The sequence below is a fragment of the Azolla caroliniana genome, unplaced genomic scaffold, assembly GCF_043228905.1.
Source record: "Azolla caroliniana isolate FFs.n. ecotype wild unplaced genomic scaffold, voAzoCaro1.0.p SCAF_2, whole genome shotgun sequence".
Classification (NCBI taxonomy): domain Eukaryota; kingdom Viridiplantae; phylum Streptophyta; class Polypodiopsida; order Salviniales; family Salviniaceae; genus Azolla; species Azolla caroliniana.
The window spans coordinates 2,435,125-2,452,374 of NW_028230437.1; the positions used below are offsets into that span (position 1 = coordinate 2,435,125).

The following is a 17,250-nucleotide window of genomic DNA, read 5'->3' on the forward strand; positions in this document are numbered from 1 at the left end:
AGCTCTTCTGCTGTTGCGGTGTTGACGCTTCTCCTACTGCCTTTTCTTCCACTTGGGCCTTGGTTGATTCAGCATGTCTGAATCAAACATCCGAACCGACTCGGCTACCTCCGATCAGTTTTCGCTCTCGTCCGAGTTGGTTGTCTCCAACTCGTCTTCGGTCTTCTCGCCTTCGATGGCGTCATCTTCCCCATGCGTGGTTGGCTTCGGCTCTCTCCTTCGGTTGCTCCCCTTCTGTCTACTTCCGAACTTTTCCGCGCATCCGCCCTCGACTTCTTCAGCCGATCCGAAGTCGAACTCGACAACCGACTCGGTGTCGCGGTCTCCGCTCCTTTCCTGTTGCCTTGCTTGGTTGTTCGGGACTGTTCTCCCCCTCAAGTTCGGCACATCGAGGTGACGCAATCCGAGCGCACCTGAGAATTGCCGCAACTTGTCCAGACCAAGAGGCTTGGTGAAGATGTCGGCAGCCTACCGATCCGTCGGAACGTACTGAAGTTCGACTTCACCGGAAAGGACACGCTCACGGACGAAATGGTAGTGCACCTCAATGTGCTTGGTCTGTGCGTGGAAGACGGGGTTCTTCGCGAGTTGGATGCTGATGAGGTTGTCGCAGTAGATCGTCGTTGGATCGGTCACCTCCTCTTGCAGGTCCTTAAGTAGCCGCTTCAACCATATGGCTTCGCATGTCGCGACAGCTGCTCCTCGGTACTCGGCTTCGGTGCTCGACAGTGCAACTGTCGGCTGCTTCTTACTGCTCCACGTGATCGTGGCACTCCCGAGGGAGAATGCGTATCCAGACGTGGATCGGCGATCGGCGGCATTGCCAACCCAATCAGCATCGGTGTAGCCGACTAACTCCGCGGCTACACCGGTCCGATATAGCAGTCCACGGTCCTTAGTGCCGCTTACGTACTGAAGTACGCATTGCGCACACTGAAGGTGCTCCTCGGTAGGTCGCGCCATAAACTGACTGATCACTCCGATCGGATAACTGAGGTCGGGTCGGGTGATGGTCAAGTATATGAGGCTTCCAACAATTTGTCAGAACCTCCTCGAGTCGCATACCTTTCCCGTATCGAGACGAAGCTTGACGGTACTATCCAGAGGAGTCAAGACGGACTTACAGGCTGCCATCCCGAATTTGAAGAGCATACTCAACACGTAATGGCGTTGGCTGATCAATATGCCTTCGGGGGAACGGATCACTTCGATCCCGAGGAAGTAATGAAGGTCCCCCAGATCCTTCATGTCGAACCATGCCGCAAGCTGAAGCTTCACGCGGTCGATTTCACCTAGGTCGGCGCCGGTGATGACCAAGTCATCAACATACAGTAAAATACTAACCGGTCCGAGTCGATCTTTCCGGACGAACAGGGAAGAGTCCGATTTTGACGTGACAAAGCCCATCCGACGCAGTTGTTGCGTGATCTTCGCGTTCCAGGCACACGGGGCTTGCTTCAGTCCATAAAGGGACTTCTTCAGTTGGCATATTGCCGAGGAGTTCATTCCAGAGTGAAATCCGGGGGGTTGTACCATGTACACCTGTTCCTCAAGGTCACCTTGCAAGAACGCATTCTTTACATCCATCTGATGTAGGTGCCACCCCTTGTCCGTGGCTACTGCGAGCAAAACACGGACGGTCGTCATTTTCGCGACCGGCGCAAACGTCTCATCGTAGTCGATGCCGTGTTTCTGCGCGTAGCCCTTTGCCACTAGCCGAGCCTTGTATCGGTTGACCGAGCCATCAGTGTTGTACTTGACTTTGTACACCCATCTACACCCGATCGGCTTCACACCCTTCGGTGCATCAACCAAGTCCCAGGTCTCGTTCTCCGCCAATGCGTGCATCTCTTCCTCCATCGCGGTGCGCCAATTCGCGTCTTTAGCCGCTTCTGCGTAGCTCTCCGGCTCACGCACTTCCGCTACACAGGTCATGTACGCTTAATGATGCGCCATGTACTCATTGTATCCGAACCGCAAAACAGGATTCTTCTAGCGGGTAGATCGGCGTAATCTCACATTAGCCGATGTCGAGGCCTTCTCGGTCGACGCGGTCTTCAGCTTTAAAGACCCGTCAACGGTTCCCTCGGAGTCGGACTCGCGTCGGTCTGACTCGTTCTTATCCGTGCCGGAATCCAACACCTTCTTCTTCCCTTTCTCTTTGCGCGTAAGCCATCTCCTCGGCTTCCTGCGCAGGGAATGCACGGCCGAGTCTCCACTACTCGCCGGCTCTTCATCGGACTGGTCGTACCGACTCAGTCATCCAATCGGTCCACTTAAACGGAGCAAATCGGACTCTCTTCGCGGGTCTTGATTTCAGGCTCATCCGGAGCCATCTCGGCCTTGCTGACCTCATCGTCAGAGCTCGGATTGGAGTCGAGGTTCGTAGTCGGGGGCAGGTACCAGGACGCGGACTCATCAAACACAACGTCGCGGCTGACACGCGCTTGTTTGGTGCGAGGGTTATAACACTTGTAACCCTTCTGCTCGTCCGAGTAACCGACCAAGATGCATTTCTCGGCCTTTGCGTTCAGCTTCCTCCTTTTCTCCTTCGGTATATGCACATACGCAATGCTACCGAATACCCTCAAGTGTCGCAAGTTCGGCTTCGTTCCGAAATATAGCTCGTGCGCCGACACTTTGTCTCCGATCCGGTTTTGGATGTATACCGCGGTCCTTACCGCCTCGCCCCAGTAGAACTTGGGCAAGCTCTTCTCCTCCAGCATTGCCCGTGCCGCTTCCACAACTGACCGATTCTTCCTCTCGGCCACGCCATTCTGCTCTGGCGTGTATCTACAACTGAATTCATGCCGAATTCCCATTTGTTGTAGATAACCGTTGAATTGACCGGAAAAGTACTCTTTCCCGCCATCCGACCGCAAGCACTTGATCTTTCGTCCCGTTTCGGCTTCCACGAACCGTTTGAGGTCCCGGAAACAGTCGAAGACTTCGCTCTTCCTCTCAATGAGGTAGATCCATGTGTGCCGCGTGTGGTCGTCGATGAAGGAGACGAAATATCGGCTCCCGCCAAGACTAACGTTTTGTGCCGGCCCCCACACATCGGAGTGTATAAGGTCGAGCTTGTTCCGGCGCCGGTTTCGCTCGTTGGGGAAGGGAAGTCGGTGTTGCTTCCCAAGCTGGCAGGCTTCATAAATTTGTGGCTTTCGGCCACTAAATTTGGGCAATCCGAACACTACCTGTTTCGTTTGCAGGTCTTGAAGCCGCTGGTAGTTAACGTGTCCTATCCGCTTATGCCACAAGTCGATGTCCGACTCGGTTTTTCCTCCCTTTGCGAACATTGCGGTGCCGCCGTCAGTGGAGTCGAGGATGGACATCCTCTCGTCTCTGCGCCCTTGCGCAATCACACGGCCTTCTTCCTCAATGAAGCACCCAAGGTGTGTAAACCGAACCTCCATCCCTTGGTCAACGATCTGTCCGACCGAGACTAGGTTTTTCGTGATTGTCAGAACGTGCAGCATGTTCATGAGTTTCCCTTTCTGCCCGACATGGCTAAGGGGAACTTCTCCGACATTCGCGATCGGATGCGGAGTGTCGTCTCCCGTTGCGACTACTCCAGGTTGTATCGGTTTTTCAAGGTACGAGAACCACTCCTTATGGATCGTCATGTGGTTTGACGCGCCGGAGTCTACGTACCACACCTCGTCCGATCTCGGGGTGCTCTGTTTCATTGAGTTTGCTTCGTGTCTCATCACGAAGACAGACCCTTCTCCAGCTCTCCCGGAGTCTTTGGCGTAGTGCAATCGCTGCCGATTTCCCTTGTCGATATGTCTGGAGTCGTTCCCGGAACTAGTTCTCTCCGAATCGGCGCGCTTCTTCCAGCACTCACTTTCCCTGTGGCCTTTCTTGCCACAGTACCAGCACTCCGCGATGGATTTCCCTTGCCAGTTCTCTTCACTTCGACTTCCCCTGTTTCCGGAGGGTCCAGAGTTGCTGTCGGCATCACTTTGGTGCCTTCTTCCTTGATCTCGTCGGCCGCCTTCATTGCGCCCCGACTCGCCTCGTCCTCCACGTCCACGGGGCCTATCTCCCTCCGTGTACAGCATTCTACTGTCGGTGTGCGTGCTTGTAGACGCACCCGCGTGGTTCTCCTCTACCAGGAGCATCGACTGTAAGTCGAAAAAGGACGACGTATTCTCCCGGGTACACACAGCTGTTCGGAACGCTCCGAACTTCAACGCCAAACCTCCGAGACAGATCTGGACCATCTCGCTCTCCTCAATGTTCACCTCTATGGAGGCGAGGGAGTCACAGATATCCTTGATCTTCGAGGTATAGTCCGCCACCGACAAGTCGCGTTGTCGTAGGTTGCTCAACTCCTGTCGGAGCTTAAGCTTCCTGGTTGTGGTGCTCGCGGTGAAAATCTTCTTCAGATTTTCCCACGCACCCTTCGGCGTCTTTGCATCCCGAACATAGCTCAATAGTTGTTCGCCCACACACGACGCAAAGTAGTACAATACCCTGCTCGTTGATTGCTCCCACGACGGGAAGTCTCTGTGTGTCGATTCGGGTGCCGCGTCATTAGCTCCTTCGACATAACTCCAGTAGCCGTGTCCGAGCAGGTACTGGTGCATCTTGTAGGACCAAGACGCGTAGTTGGTTCTGTCGAGCTTCTCTGTTGGAAGCGAGCTCGCCATGCCTCTATCCATCGTTCTTCTTGTTCTTCTTCGTCAAGTTGTGTCGGCTGCAGAGAGGTTCTCAACCCTCGTGCTCTGATACGCACTCGGCCTAACTGATCCGGTCGATGTTGAGCTTGTCTCTCAACAATTATGATCGTGACAAAGATTACTGCAAACACAAGAGGAGGAACCAATGTTGAGCTCTTCACGATTGAGCTAATGAAAAAGCACTTGACGAAAGTCATGACAGTGAGTGTAGTTGGGATCAAGACTCTCATGGTTTAGATTTTGATGACAAGTATGATAGGTTTAATGAGAGCCACGAACAAGAGAAGAAGTTAGGAAGAGATGAAAACTTTACATTTAAACGTAATGACGGTGATGATAATAACGATACGCATGATTTAGGGCTTGATGATAGTAAGGAAGAGTGTAGAGAATGAGTGCCATGAGAAGAATGAGGGTTATGATGATAAAAATTTGTGCACTTTCTGTGGATATGGTTATGATAAGGGTAATGATGAGAGTGAGAGTGACGAAGAGGAATTGTGTGTTTTAGGTTGCATTTGGTTTCTTCGGGATAGATTTTATAAGAGTTTCACTAGATCAAATGGTGACATTCATGAGGGCATCCATTATGAAAATAGAATAGGGGTTTGTGATGATGAGGACGTTTTACAAAAATATGTACATGATGATGTGGGGTTACATAATGATCACATGGGTATAAGTAAGGGAAATCTAGAAAATGTTATTTGGGACGTGTCTAATGATGATGTTGATGTTGTGAGTATATGTGGGAAGGATAGTCCAGTAATATTGAGGATAATCTAGAAAATGCTATGATGGTTTGGGATGTGTATAATGATAATGTTGGTGTTGTGAGTGTGTGTGGGAAGGATGAGTTTAGGGTAGATGATATTGAATATGATGGTTATCTCATGATAAATGATTTGGTGATTAAAGATATACTTAACTCAAAGGATGATGATGATGTAAGTATAATTAACATTGAGGTTGGTATTGAAGAAGATGATATTGTGTTAAAATGGATGGTTATTACTTATAAAGAAGAAAGGAAAGAAGTGATTATGAGGACTACCCATGGGAAGGAAGGGAAAGATGCATCAAGATGTTGGGATGTCCAACTAAACAGAGGAGGTTGTATTGCCAACATTTCCATCTCCCATCTCAAAGAAAAAGATTGGCTAATTAGAAGAAGCACTCGGTTTTTAGATTCGGTTCGACAAGACACATCAACTGCGCTCCAAGAGGATCAAAGAAGGAGGTTGGGTATTGTTCTACAAACAGCTTTGGCAACCAACACAGGACGACAATAAAGTTCGCAAGAAGGTGGTTCCGATCATATGTGGAGCGAGATGGATCAAGGTTGGCCATACCCATTACAAGGAAACGATCTTCCAGAAAAGACAAGTTGAGGGTCCTGAGCTCGATGACCTCAACAATGAAGATAGTAAGGTGGAACCCACAAACATGAGCGAGGTCAACGAGGACGTGGAAGAATCTCACACCGTAGCCGAAATCTCACACTCTTTTCTTGTCACGTACCAAAGGATGTGCGGTTTGGTGGGGGTGGATGTCGTGAAAATTTTCGGCAACAATGTGAAAATCGCATGGAATCGAGGTGTAATGTGCACACGAATGAAAGGGGTGATGGTTACACTCATACATTAGCATGTTGTGAATATAAATGTAATGAGAACACCTAAAGCCTATTTTCATTTTCAAGCATACGAAGGGGTACAAGTATTGAACCTTGCACCTCCAAGATAGAAGAAAACTGACTTACCATTAGGCTAAGTTATTTCTTTAGATCTTCATTATGTTTTTCACATATAAATGCTCATACATGAGAGCATGAGGTACATGGTCATCATGTATCACATGTGATACATGAGCACCAAATGTCAATCATGCATCGCATGCATTTCATGCATTGTATGCATGTCTTACACCCTCACATGCACATATGCATGGGGGCATCTATATAAGTGGGAATCAATTGATGAATCAAAGGGGGAAAGCTATGTATTGAATCAACATCTTAATATTAAAAAACCTACTTATCTTATTGGTGACTTGTCTTGTTTCTCAACATTGATGTTAAGGGTTCAAACCCGGAATTGGAATTTCCATCCATCTATCTATCTATCCTAAACACTTCCTCAATTCCCGTCTCTCTCTCTCACACACACAACCACATTAGTGCGTCACTTCGGCTACTACAATTTCATTTTGTGTGGTCATTCACTCTATCTCTTGAATTCTCGTCAAGAAGGAAATAGCACTGGCAAAGATCATTTCGCCGTCGTCGTCGCCCGATAAACGTTGCGCACCACCACAATTAAGCTACCTACACGTCAATCCACCGCACTGCGCCGCTGATTCTAGTTCGGGTGCGTCTTCAACAACAAAGAACAACTCGACAATAAACCTAAAACAGCCAATTCATCTCCTCCATAACCACGAGCGGATAGAGGCCCGATGCTTGTCCGCGCCTGTGTGACACACACATCGCGACGTTTGGCACGTGTGTCACGCGCCACGCGACAACGTGCTACGTAGTGGCACTATGGTAGCAGATAGCCGGAGTTTGTTGTCGGGGTTTCAAACACACAATCACGAAGAGTCGGGTGGGCTTGGTGGATGTGTTAAACCACACGCTCTGATACCATGTTAATAATTAGGTAATTAAGCAAGTGTTAATTAATGTCTAATTATGTGAGTATTGATAATATGTGTGTGTATGTGTGTGAGAGGAAGAGAGAGAGGAAGTTACACTTATGAACAATAATATAAATGGGGGATGATTAACGAGAGTGTATATAAGCATCATCAAATACAAAAATACCCACAATGAGGTATATATATACATATCATGCACAAAGGTGTTATGTGTGAGTAGAATATAGGTATAAAGGTGTAAGTCCTATATTAAATGAACATGAGAGTGGAGGATCTACAATGTATCCCACTCAAGTACAAAATCCTATTTAAGGCTTTACGATCAACACACTAACTAGATTCTATCTAGGTAACTATTAAGTTACATGTTTTGACTAACTAACTAAATCTAGTTGAGCTTGATATCTCAACATTAGTGATTTCAACATGTTCGTGTTGTGTAAGAGTGACAAGGAGGGAGAGTCAAGTGGGCCATATTTGAGCATGAAAGTAACAAATTGAAGCCACAATTATATTGTTGATAGATTGTTTGATTACTACTAGGGTAAGAAGTAAAAGTTAGATTTCATATATTAATTTATTTCTAGAGAGTGGTTGGCATGGGGGAAAAATGCAAAAGGTCCTACTAACTTAGTCAAGACCTGGCATGTTCTTTCATCGCGCTCTTGGGAAGAAAAAAACAAGTAATAGTTAGGATGCATGGAGGATAAATAATGTATCGTCAAATTTAGGAAGCTATGAGTGAGCTACCATACCATCCACTAGCTCTTACCACAAATGAGTAGGTATTTTTTCAAGATTGGAAGTACTATTGATTGTAAAGGGGTATTTAGAGGAGAGGACCTTTTCACATCTAAATACCCCTTTACAAAAATTTGGAACTCCTTTCTAGCACTTTCAACCACCAACATGGTTGTTCTCTCCACCGATCACTTAGGAATCAAAACTTTGTGAATTGCTTACACAAAGTTAAACAAAAAAATGGTCATAATTGCAAAAGCTTGATTGATCCACCTACTAGTTAAAGATAATTAATGTGCATAACGTAATGCTTAATTGTATCAGAACTCAAGATGTATGCTAGAAGTTGGAGCTCCTAACCACGCAATTTAGAAACAAAAAAATCAAAGCAAATTAAACTTCTCATTATCTCAATTAGGACACCCATGTTACGTCTTTCTAATTTAGAAGTATAATCGTCAAATCGAGCCTCTCATATGGCCAATCACAAGATATGTGGTCACGAATGAAACACAAATGCACAATTTAACCCCACTAATGATTAACAACACTTATTACATCCCACTCTCACATATAGAAGTAAGGGACGTTGAATTTGCAGATGACATTGCCCTATACTTAAAAGGTGATTTGGAAAATCTGCAAAAAATAGAATTTGCCATATCCACATTCTGTAAGGCTTCAGGTGAAATGGTTAATTGGAACAAGTCCTTTGCATTTTGGGTGGGGGATGTAAATCCTCCTTTATGAAATCCACATCCGCAATTTCGGTAGATACCATTAGGTTGCCCAGTTCGGTACCTAGGATGTACTATAGGTATTGATCTTTCAATGGAAAATCAAGTGGCTCCCCTTCTATTGTCACTACGGAAAAAGTTGTTATTATGGAGTTCAGCCAAGTTGTCTTTTGTTGGTCAGATTGTAGTTGTCAATCAAATTGTATTGGCTTCAACATGGTGTGTTCTGTCATGTTGGATATTCTCCAAGTCATGTATTCTGAAAATACGTAGACTGATTCATAATTTTTTGTGGTCCGGTAAAAACGGAAGGCAATACTCGATCTAAAGTGAAATGGGATGTTGTTACCTTACCTGTTATAAAGGGGGATTAGGTATCATTGATCCAGTAGACCAATCAAGAGCATTATTAAGCAAGTTGCTCATTAGAGGATTTATGTTGGGGCAAGAGATATGGAAAATATTATTTCTTGACCGTTGTTCAAATTGCTCTCCTTCCTTAGGTGCCCCCTGGTCTAAAGATGTAAATTGGATATTTAGGGAAAATTTCCAAGTACCCACAATTAACAAGTGGGAAGACAAATTTATTAGGACATTATTTCAGCATGGAAACAAGTATTACCCGGTTTGCTTCGCAATAAACCCAAATCCAAACATTATCTTGAGTATCTTTGACAAAGGATAGTATGGAATATGTTGTTTACAACATCATATGGTTTAGTGTTGGGTTCTAGACAATGGTTATCGTGGCGGAAAATGACAGAAGGTCTAGAGAAAACAGTTCAGACCTAGCAAGGATTTTTATCGTGTTCATGGAAAAAGCAAAAAGAAATCCAAGGTAATATGCATGGTGGCCAAATAATGTATCGACAAATTCAAGAAGCTATGAGTAGACTCCCTATACCACCCAATAACTCTAACCACATATGGGTTGGGGTTTTTTCAAGATTGGAAGTACTCTTGGTTGTTAAGTGGTATTCAGATGATAAGACCTACCGATCTTTTGAGGTGGATGAAGCAAACCAATTGACTCAGTGGGGGGAAATGGTGATAGATTACCCTTATGCTATGGAACACAAGATAAGGATCATCGAATATGCCGACCGTAAATGGTATATTGATCCAATGATAGAGTAAATAAGGACACATTGGAAGTTGTGGGTGTTGGCTAAAAAACCGTTGTTCATATTAGATTGAGACCCAATTGATTATCAGTGGACAGATCCTTTTACAGGTAACAAGTTCAATTTCTTCCAATATTCGGTCCAACTAGGAAGACATGCGCTTTCAGATACACAAGTTGTGTTACCGGTTGCATTTCAATATTGGAATCAACAAGGTACTCTCCAATTCCTTGCAAACTTCTGGGTTATATTATGGGCAAGAAAACAACCACACCAAATATTGCATGTACAATGGTTACTTGTACATCGAGCCTTGTCGGTTGGCACATGGTTGCATAGGATGCGAGTAGCTTCTGGTTGTGCTCAATGCCATTTACAAATGGAAACTCAAAAACATTGTTTATGGGAATCAACCGATATGGCAATGTCTCCTTAGAATTTTTGCTAACTATTTCCCCCCATCGGCTTTCACTTGGGGCAGGGTGGTTTGGTCATCACTTGTCCGTGATGCATTCCATTATGACACCGAACCTATGGACCATGGATTTTACACTAAATCTAGAAGTGTTCATACATTACCAATGTTGTCATTACAGTTTTTAGGAATACGGAAGGAAGTCCAACCAGTATGGGAGACACTGAGTAGTACCACTGTATATCACATTTGGAAGGTTCGGTGCTCTCTCATTTTCCATCAGCTTAAAACATCACTAGCTGAATTGGTTTCAAATATTTGGTTAGACATAGTTCATACTTTGAAGGGACAATGGGATGGTATAGTTGGAGATTCTGATGCTAAAATTGCTCAACGGCATGAGTTTTTTTTTTCTTGGAAAATATCCTTTCATTAGTTATAAACAGGAATTACAAGAATGTTGACCTACCGTCAAGCTACCATTGGTATGTTGCACTCTTCCTTGGGTCAACGACATGAGTTTATCACCGCCTGGATGTGAGTCATGACATCCAATTATGGTACTCCTGATTGGCAATTTCAGCCTCCGAAATGGTTGTTTCCCCTCGCCGATCACATAGAATTTATAATCTTGTAAAAATGTTTACACTAATGACAATATATCTTCTTTAAAAAAAATAAGAATAAAAAAAACAACACTCTTTACATCAAATGCCTATAAAACAAAATTCTCATCATAATCATTACAACCTCATATAACGAATCGAAAGGGATGAACTAATGATGGTGGTGGTGCAATAAGAAGCCAATGTTTTATGTTCTAACCACGGAGGTAGTTATAGGGCCAATTGGGCATGCAAGCAAGGCCATTGAGGTTTGAGCATACATATACACACACACACATATACATACATACATACATACATACATACATACATACAAATATGACATGACATACACACATCCATACATCAACATGACAAACATACATGCATACATACATACATGGCATGCATACATACATATATACATACATACATACATACAAATATGACATGGCATACACACATCCATACATCAACATGACAAACATACATGCACACATACATACATACATACATACATACATACATACATACATGACATAACATACACACATCCATACATCAACATGACATACATACATGGCATACATACATGGCATACATACATGGCATACATACATATACATACATACATACATACATGACATACATACATACATACATACATACATATACATACATACATACATACATACATACATACATATACATACATACATACATACATACATACATACATACATACATACATGACATACATACATGTGAATGCTTATAAGTTATAATTATATAAAAATATTATATGCAAGTATTGGGAAATTTCACCAAAAGAAGAGAAAGCATGTCTAAAGCAAGAACGACACCAAATGAAACAAAATATTTAGTTTCTTTCTCTGTCTCTCTCTCTGTCTCTCTGTCTCTCGCTTGTTGTACGTGTTCATTCTTGGCAATGCTGTTCTGCAGAAACGCCATAGCTCCCTCCCTTTGACCCTGCTTCTCTACCCTTTTGTAAAAACGAGAAGGAAAAAGAAAATAAAAAAATAAAAACCATCGGTTCCACAGCCATGACAGCAAACATCGTTGAACGAGGATGGCAGGTACTCCTGATTCTCTCTCTCTCTCTCTCACTCCCTTCTAATTTTCTCTATGGATTCTTTTCTTTTCTTTTCATCCATATGTATCTTCACCGATCTTTTCTTTCTCTTTCAATTAATATGCCGGGTTATCTTTTTATCTGCTCATAGAAATGCGACAATTCTCTCTCTCTCTGTCTCTGTCTCTCTGTCTCTCTCTCTCTCTCTCTCCATTTTTGGATTCCGGTGTTTATATATTTTTAGCCATATATTTATATATGTGCGTGTATGTATATTTATGTGTGGATATGGATGTTCTGTATATGTGTATGTATATATATGCTGTAAATCTATGCGTATGTCTGTAACCGTCAAAAGAACAGAAATATACCATTTATATTTGCTTGATTCTTAAGATAATGTTGCTACTTCTCTCTCTCTCTCTCTCTCTCTCTCTCTCTCTCTCTCTCTCTCTCTCTCTCTCTCTCTCTCTCTCTCTCTCTCTCTCTCTTTTGTTGTACGTGTGTATATATACGTTGTGTATTTTGCAGTTCTTGATCGACAATTTCAGTGAGTTCCAACTTGCATCTATTGGCAGCTTCATCATCCACGAGAGTGTCTTCTTCTTATCAGGCTTGCCTTATCTCTTCATGGAGATGTGGGGAGTGAAGAAATACAAAATCCAGGTTTGCAAACCATTGTCTAGAAAGCCTGTGATTTAGTCTAAGTAACTAGCTAAAAACGAAATAGAAAATAAAAGAAGAGGTAAAAAGGAATTAGCCAAAGTATATGCTCTATTCGAAATTTGTATTGTGCATGGATTTTCTATCAATAAGATTAAGTCAATGTTTTATTTTTCCATGGGAGAGTGTTATTGAGGCCTTACACTGAGTTTTTGTTATGCTCTGTGCGATCTTGGTTTTCATCCAATCTCAATAGCTCATATATTTTATGATCTCAAAAGAATAGTTCAAGGATTATTATATTGTTGGTAACTTATATATTGTACAATCTTAATAGTTTATATATATTCTATGATCTTGAATGTATAGTTAAAGGACATTATATTGTTGGTAATTTATATATCATATTGTCTTGACTGAGAATAAAGTGGTATATGCAATGAACCAAGACTAGAATTTGTGTTATTACCTTCTTCTGAGGTTTTATCAAGAAAGCTTGGCTTTTACTGATCTCGGATTCCCTTCAATCTCGGTAGTTTACATATATAATATCTCCAATGAAAACCAAAAGGCTATGTAACAATCCAATGCTAATTAATGTTAATAAGCAATTTCAAAAAAGTCCAATCTCAATTAACACCAAATTGGCTCAATGCATGTTACACAAAATTGCAGTAAATTAAGTCAATCAAGGATGCTTTAATAAAAAAACTAATGATGATGTGGCATAGTGAATTGTAAATACACTTATAGATCATCAGTGAACCTGTGGATGATTCAGACCTCCAACCCTTAAAGTTCAAGGCATCCAAGTCTTAACCACTAGAGCAACTCTTCAAATATGAGATATTGGGTATATTGTGAAGTGTATCTCTCTCTCTCTCTCTCTCTCTCTCTCTATAATTCTCACTCTTAATCTCACATTCACCCACCGATTGTATACCGTTCGCACTCCTTGTATTGACCTCACGGTCTAGAACTCACAGATTCCACTCCATGCTCGCCGGTACGTGTTAATGGTAGATATGACCTTTGTCCCTTGATGGTGATGGCGATTATGACGGTCACAATGATGCAGGCTGTTTTGACTCTGCCGCCTTTCAAGAGTTTCTGCTTAACATCACCTTAATTCCTCTTCTTTCCCCCAGTTGACACCGGTGGCCCTATTAACTCTCTCCCTTGGGTAGCTCAATTACACTTTAGAAATTAGAAGGCCTAAGTATAGGCTAGGTTCCCTGGCTCATTATCTATCGATTTCTTTTTTGTTCACTGTTTTATTGGCCTTCACACACACGCACAAACACAGTGGACAATTCCATATGCCTTGAACGCTAATTCATAGGATAAAGTCATGGAGTTTGACTCTATGAACCACTAAACATAAGAAAAACATGATGCAAAGACCAATATTCTCAACAGGCAGATTTACTCGCATGTTGGGAACTGATTTATGATATCAGTTATTCTCATGGGGCTTCTGCCAAAGTTTTGCCAACACCATGTTTCATAGAATATTTAATTTCCTTCAATATCCATAGTTTGTATATGTTACCCTCTTGTAAGAGAAAGAAAGGTTATAGCACATGATCCCATACAGAAATGGTGAATATTAATATCTACCGGAAGGGCAAACATTCAGTTTTGTGTTGTATCTGAGACGATGATTGTTGACAACCCTGACCTCAATGATCCACAATTCCTCATCAGTAAAGGGCTGAACCTACCAAATCCTCCATCGTATGCAGCTCAAATATATCACATACCATATACACTTTACATAAACAACTGGTGAAGCATCTATGCCCCTTTTTGTTTGTCACAGAAGGTTGAAAGCTTAGATAGTTTTTGTTTAAATGTATAATGTGCCTTTTGAATAAAGACTTGTGTATGTTGTTGAGGATAAAAATGAACGAATTGTAGGATCAAGAGAAGAGATTGATTTGGTGTCAAAATATAAACCTCTTCTTCCTGGCTTGCTTGAATAAAGTGTGTTTCTGATGGTCCAGAATAAAATGAACACACTACCAGCTCAAGAGAAGTGCATCACTCGGCTATTGATATACCATACCTGTGTCAATCTACCATTAATGATAATATCATTTCCCGTCTTCAGGTGGATGGGTATGACAAGCAAGTTGCCTCTCCCATCATGGTAAAATATGGATATACTCTATCACTTTCATATTATATCATTTTGCAATACTGAAATTCAACTGAGCATGATTTTTATGTTCATATTTTCTGGCCACCCTTGGTTAGGAAGGTGGTGACTTTCCAGATCGTATCCTATTTCATCCTGGAGGACTTCATTTTCTATTGGGGTCATCGGATTCTGCACACGAAATGGTTATACAAACATATCCATAGTGTACATCATGAGTAATGTTTTGCTGAAACCCTCACTTTTTGCAAATGTTTTGATCTCTTTTGGTTATAAATATTGAAGGTTGCTCTTATCGTTACACAGATGGTGTGATTTTGTAGATATGCTACACCATTTGGGCTGACATCGGAGTATGCTCATCCAGCCGAAATCCTGTTTTTGGGCTTTGCGACCTTCTTTGGTCCGGGAATAACAGGACCTCATCTCTTCACACTCTGGCTCTGGATGGTTTTGAGAGTGCTGGAAACGGTCGAGGCTCATTGTGGGTATGATCTCCCATGGAGCCTTTCGAAGCTTTTACCTATATATGGCGGGTAATGTTTGTTAATTGAAGCTCTATTTTGATCCATTCGTCATATAAAATTTAAACGTATAATAATATGTATTAGGATCTCGATGAAAAGACATGCGGCCAGAACATTTCCTATGTGTAGTCTCATGATTTGTTTTACAAATAGTTCCTACTGTGTATGTGTTTTCTTTTGAAGAAATACAACTATGGCATTGTAATTCATCAAAATATTTGAGATAATTTACTCAAATGAGATGTATAGTTATCAATTAAAAGAGTAAAAAAAACCTTTTACAAAAAATGAACAAATTTTGATAGTTATCATATATTGAACTATTATCCATGGATAACATATTTTCTGGAACAAACGACAACTTCATAAAAGATGCATAAATGCATTCACCGCACTATTCTATATTGTTATGGGCTAAATGAGAGTTCTTCTCTGATGAATTTGCGTTAAGACATTGATTTTTAGTTTTGTTTATTCCTACAAATTCTTAAGAGGGAGGTCATTTGAGACTGGATGTGTTCCTGTGAGAAAATGGAACACAAGAAATACAAATACCAAAAGAAGCGCTTGTTGTAATGAGGAAGGATTGTGCAGTGTCTCATTAGATTTGGTGTACAATGCATTTGAAACCATAAATGAGATGTATAAGATTATCCTTTCAATTCCCTCATTGGACACCTAGTCATATGGACTTGTTTTTCTCAATGATAATTAAACACAAATATATATATAGATATATAGATTTATTTATTTATTTATTTAGAGAGAGAGAGCATTGACTTGACTTGAATTAATAGGGCGGATTTTCATGACTACCATCATCGTTTGTTGTATACAAAATCTGGGAACTATGCATCGACATTTACCTATATGGACTGGTAATGGTGTAATTCTCTTGGGCTTCGTTGAATGTGACTTCATGATTATTGTATTCAAACCAAGGGATTCCATGTTTATTATGATTTTCGATGCAGGATATTTGGCACAGATAAAGGATATCGCAAACTTAAGTCATTAAAGCAAGACACGGAAGTATCCGAGGAATTTATCGTAAAAAACATGCTTGAAAAGTCTGAGTTTTAAGCCAAGGGCTCTTAACAAAATTTGCACATATATCAGGAGGAACCAAATGGAATAAGGCAAACAAAGAGATTCTTTAGACTTTTATTATCCTTTCAACATTTTTATGGTCTTTTTACAAACCTTCTAAACACATTTATCTCTCTCTCTCTCTCTCTATCTCTATCTATCTATCTATATATATATATATATATATTAGTGCATTTCTGTTGGTTGGATATAAACGTCAATATATAACTTCATTGTCACATTCCAGTAACTTGATCTCAAGATTTATTTATTTTTGTATAATTGTACAGGCAGTATTTTTGTTGACAAAAAAGTAATGCTAATTTAGTGTGAAAATGAGAGGAAAATTTTCATCTCTCGTGTATTTTTTTTTATACAGTCTGCCTTTAATAATAGATTTTGGAAAATGAAGATCATGTACAATACATTATTGTGTTTTGAGTGTCATTTGACTCAATATTGGGGATTCATTTGTATGTAGTAATAAAATTGCATAGCTAGGTAGCTATTTGAAAACAAATGAATTGTTAGAATATGTATGTTGTATATGACCACTTGCAAAATTATATGCATGTTTTTGTATCAAACTTCCTTGAACAAAAGAGTCATTCTCATCATAAAAAGCAATCAACTAAAAGGAAAGTATATTGAAGTGCATATATTTTTTAGAATTACTACCTTTAGTTGGTGTAATGTATGATTCCCTTTAGTTGTATGAAGCAATTAGGGTTGGGTTTTTGACCAACTCTCTC

The 17,250-nt window shown here is 41.5% G+C and overlaps 1 protein-coding gene across 2 annotated transcripts; it reads left to right on the forward strand.

Annotated features, from left to right (window-relative positions):
• The first annotated feature begins 11,865 nt into the window (after positions 1-11,865).
• LOC147867068 (methylsterol monooxygenase 2-2-like) lies at positions 11,866-16,909 on the forward strand. Of its 2 annotated transcripts, none has more exons than XM_087314751.1 (7): positions 11,866-12,062; positions 12,590-12,724; positions 14,728-14,873; positions 14,981-15,100; positions 15,206-15,370; positions 16,207-16,287; positions 16,384-16,909. In XM_087314751.1, the coding sequence occupies exons 1-7, from the start codon at positions 12,030-12,032 to the stop codon at positions 16,490-16,492; spliced, it is 789 nt and encodes a 262-aa protein (XP_087170877.1). In that variant the 5' UTR covers positions 11,866-12,029; the 3' UTR covers positions 16,493-16,909. The 2 variants fall into 2 exon arrangements, with proteins under 2 accessions (XP_087170877.1, XP_087170876.1); XM_087314750.1 differs by having other exon boundaries at positions 11,870-12,062; positions 15,206-15,418.
• Positions 16,910-17,250: the final 341 nt, after the last annotated feature.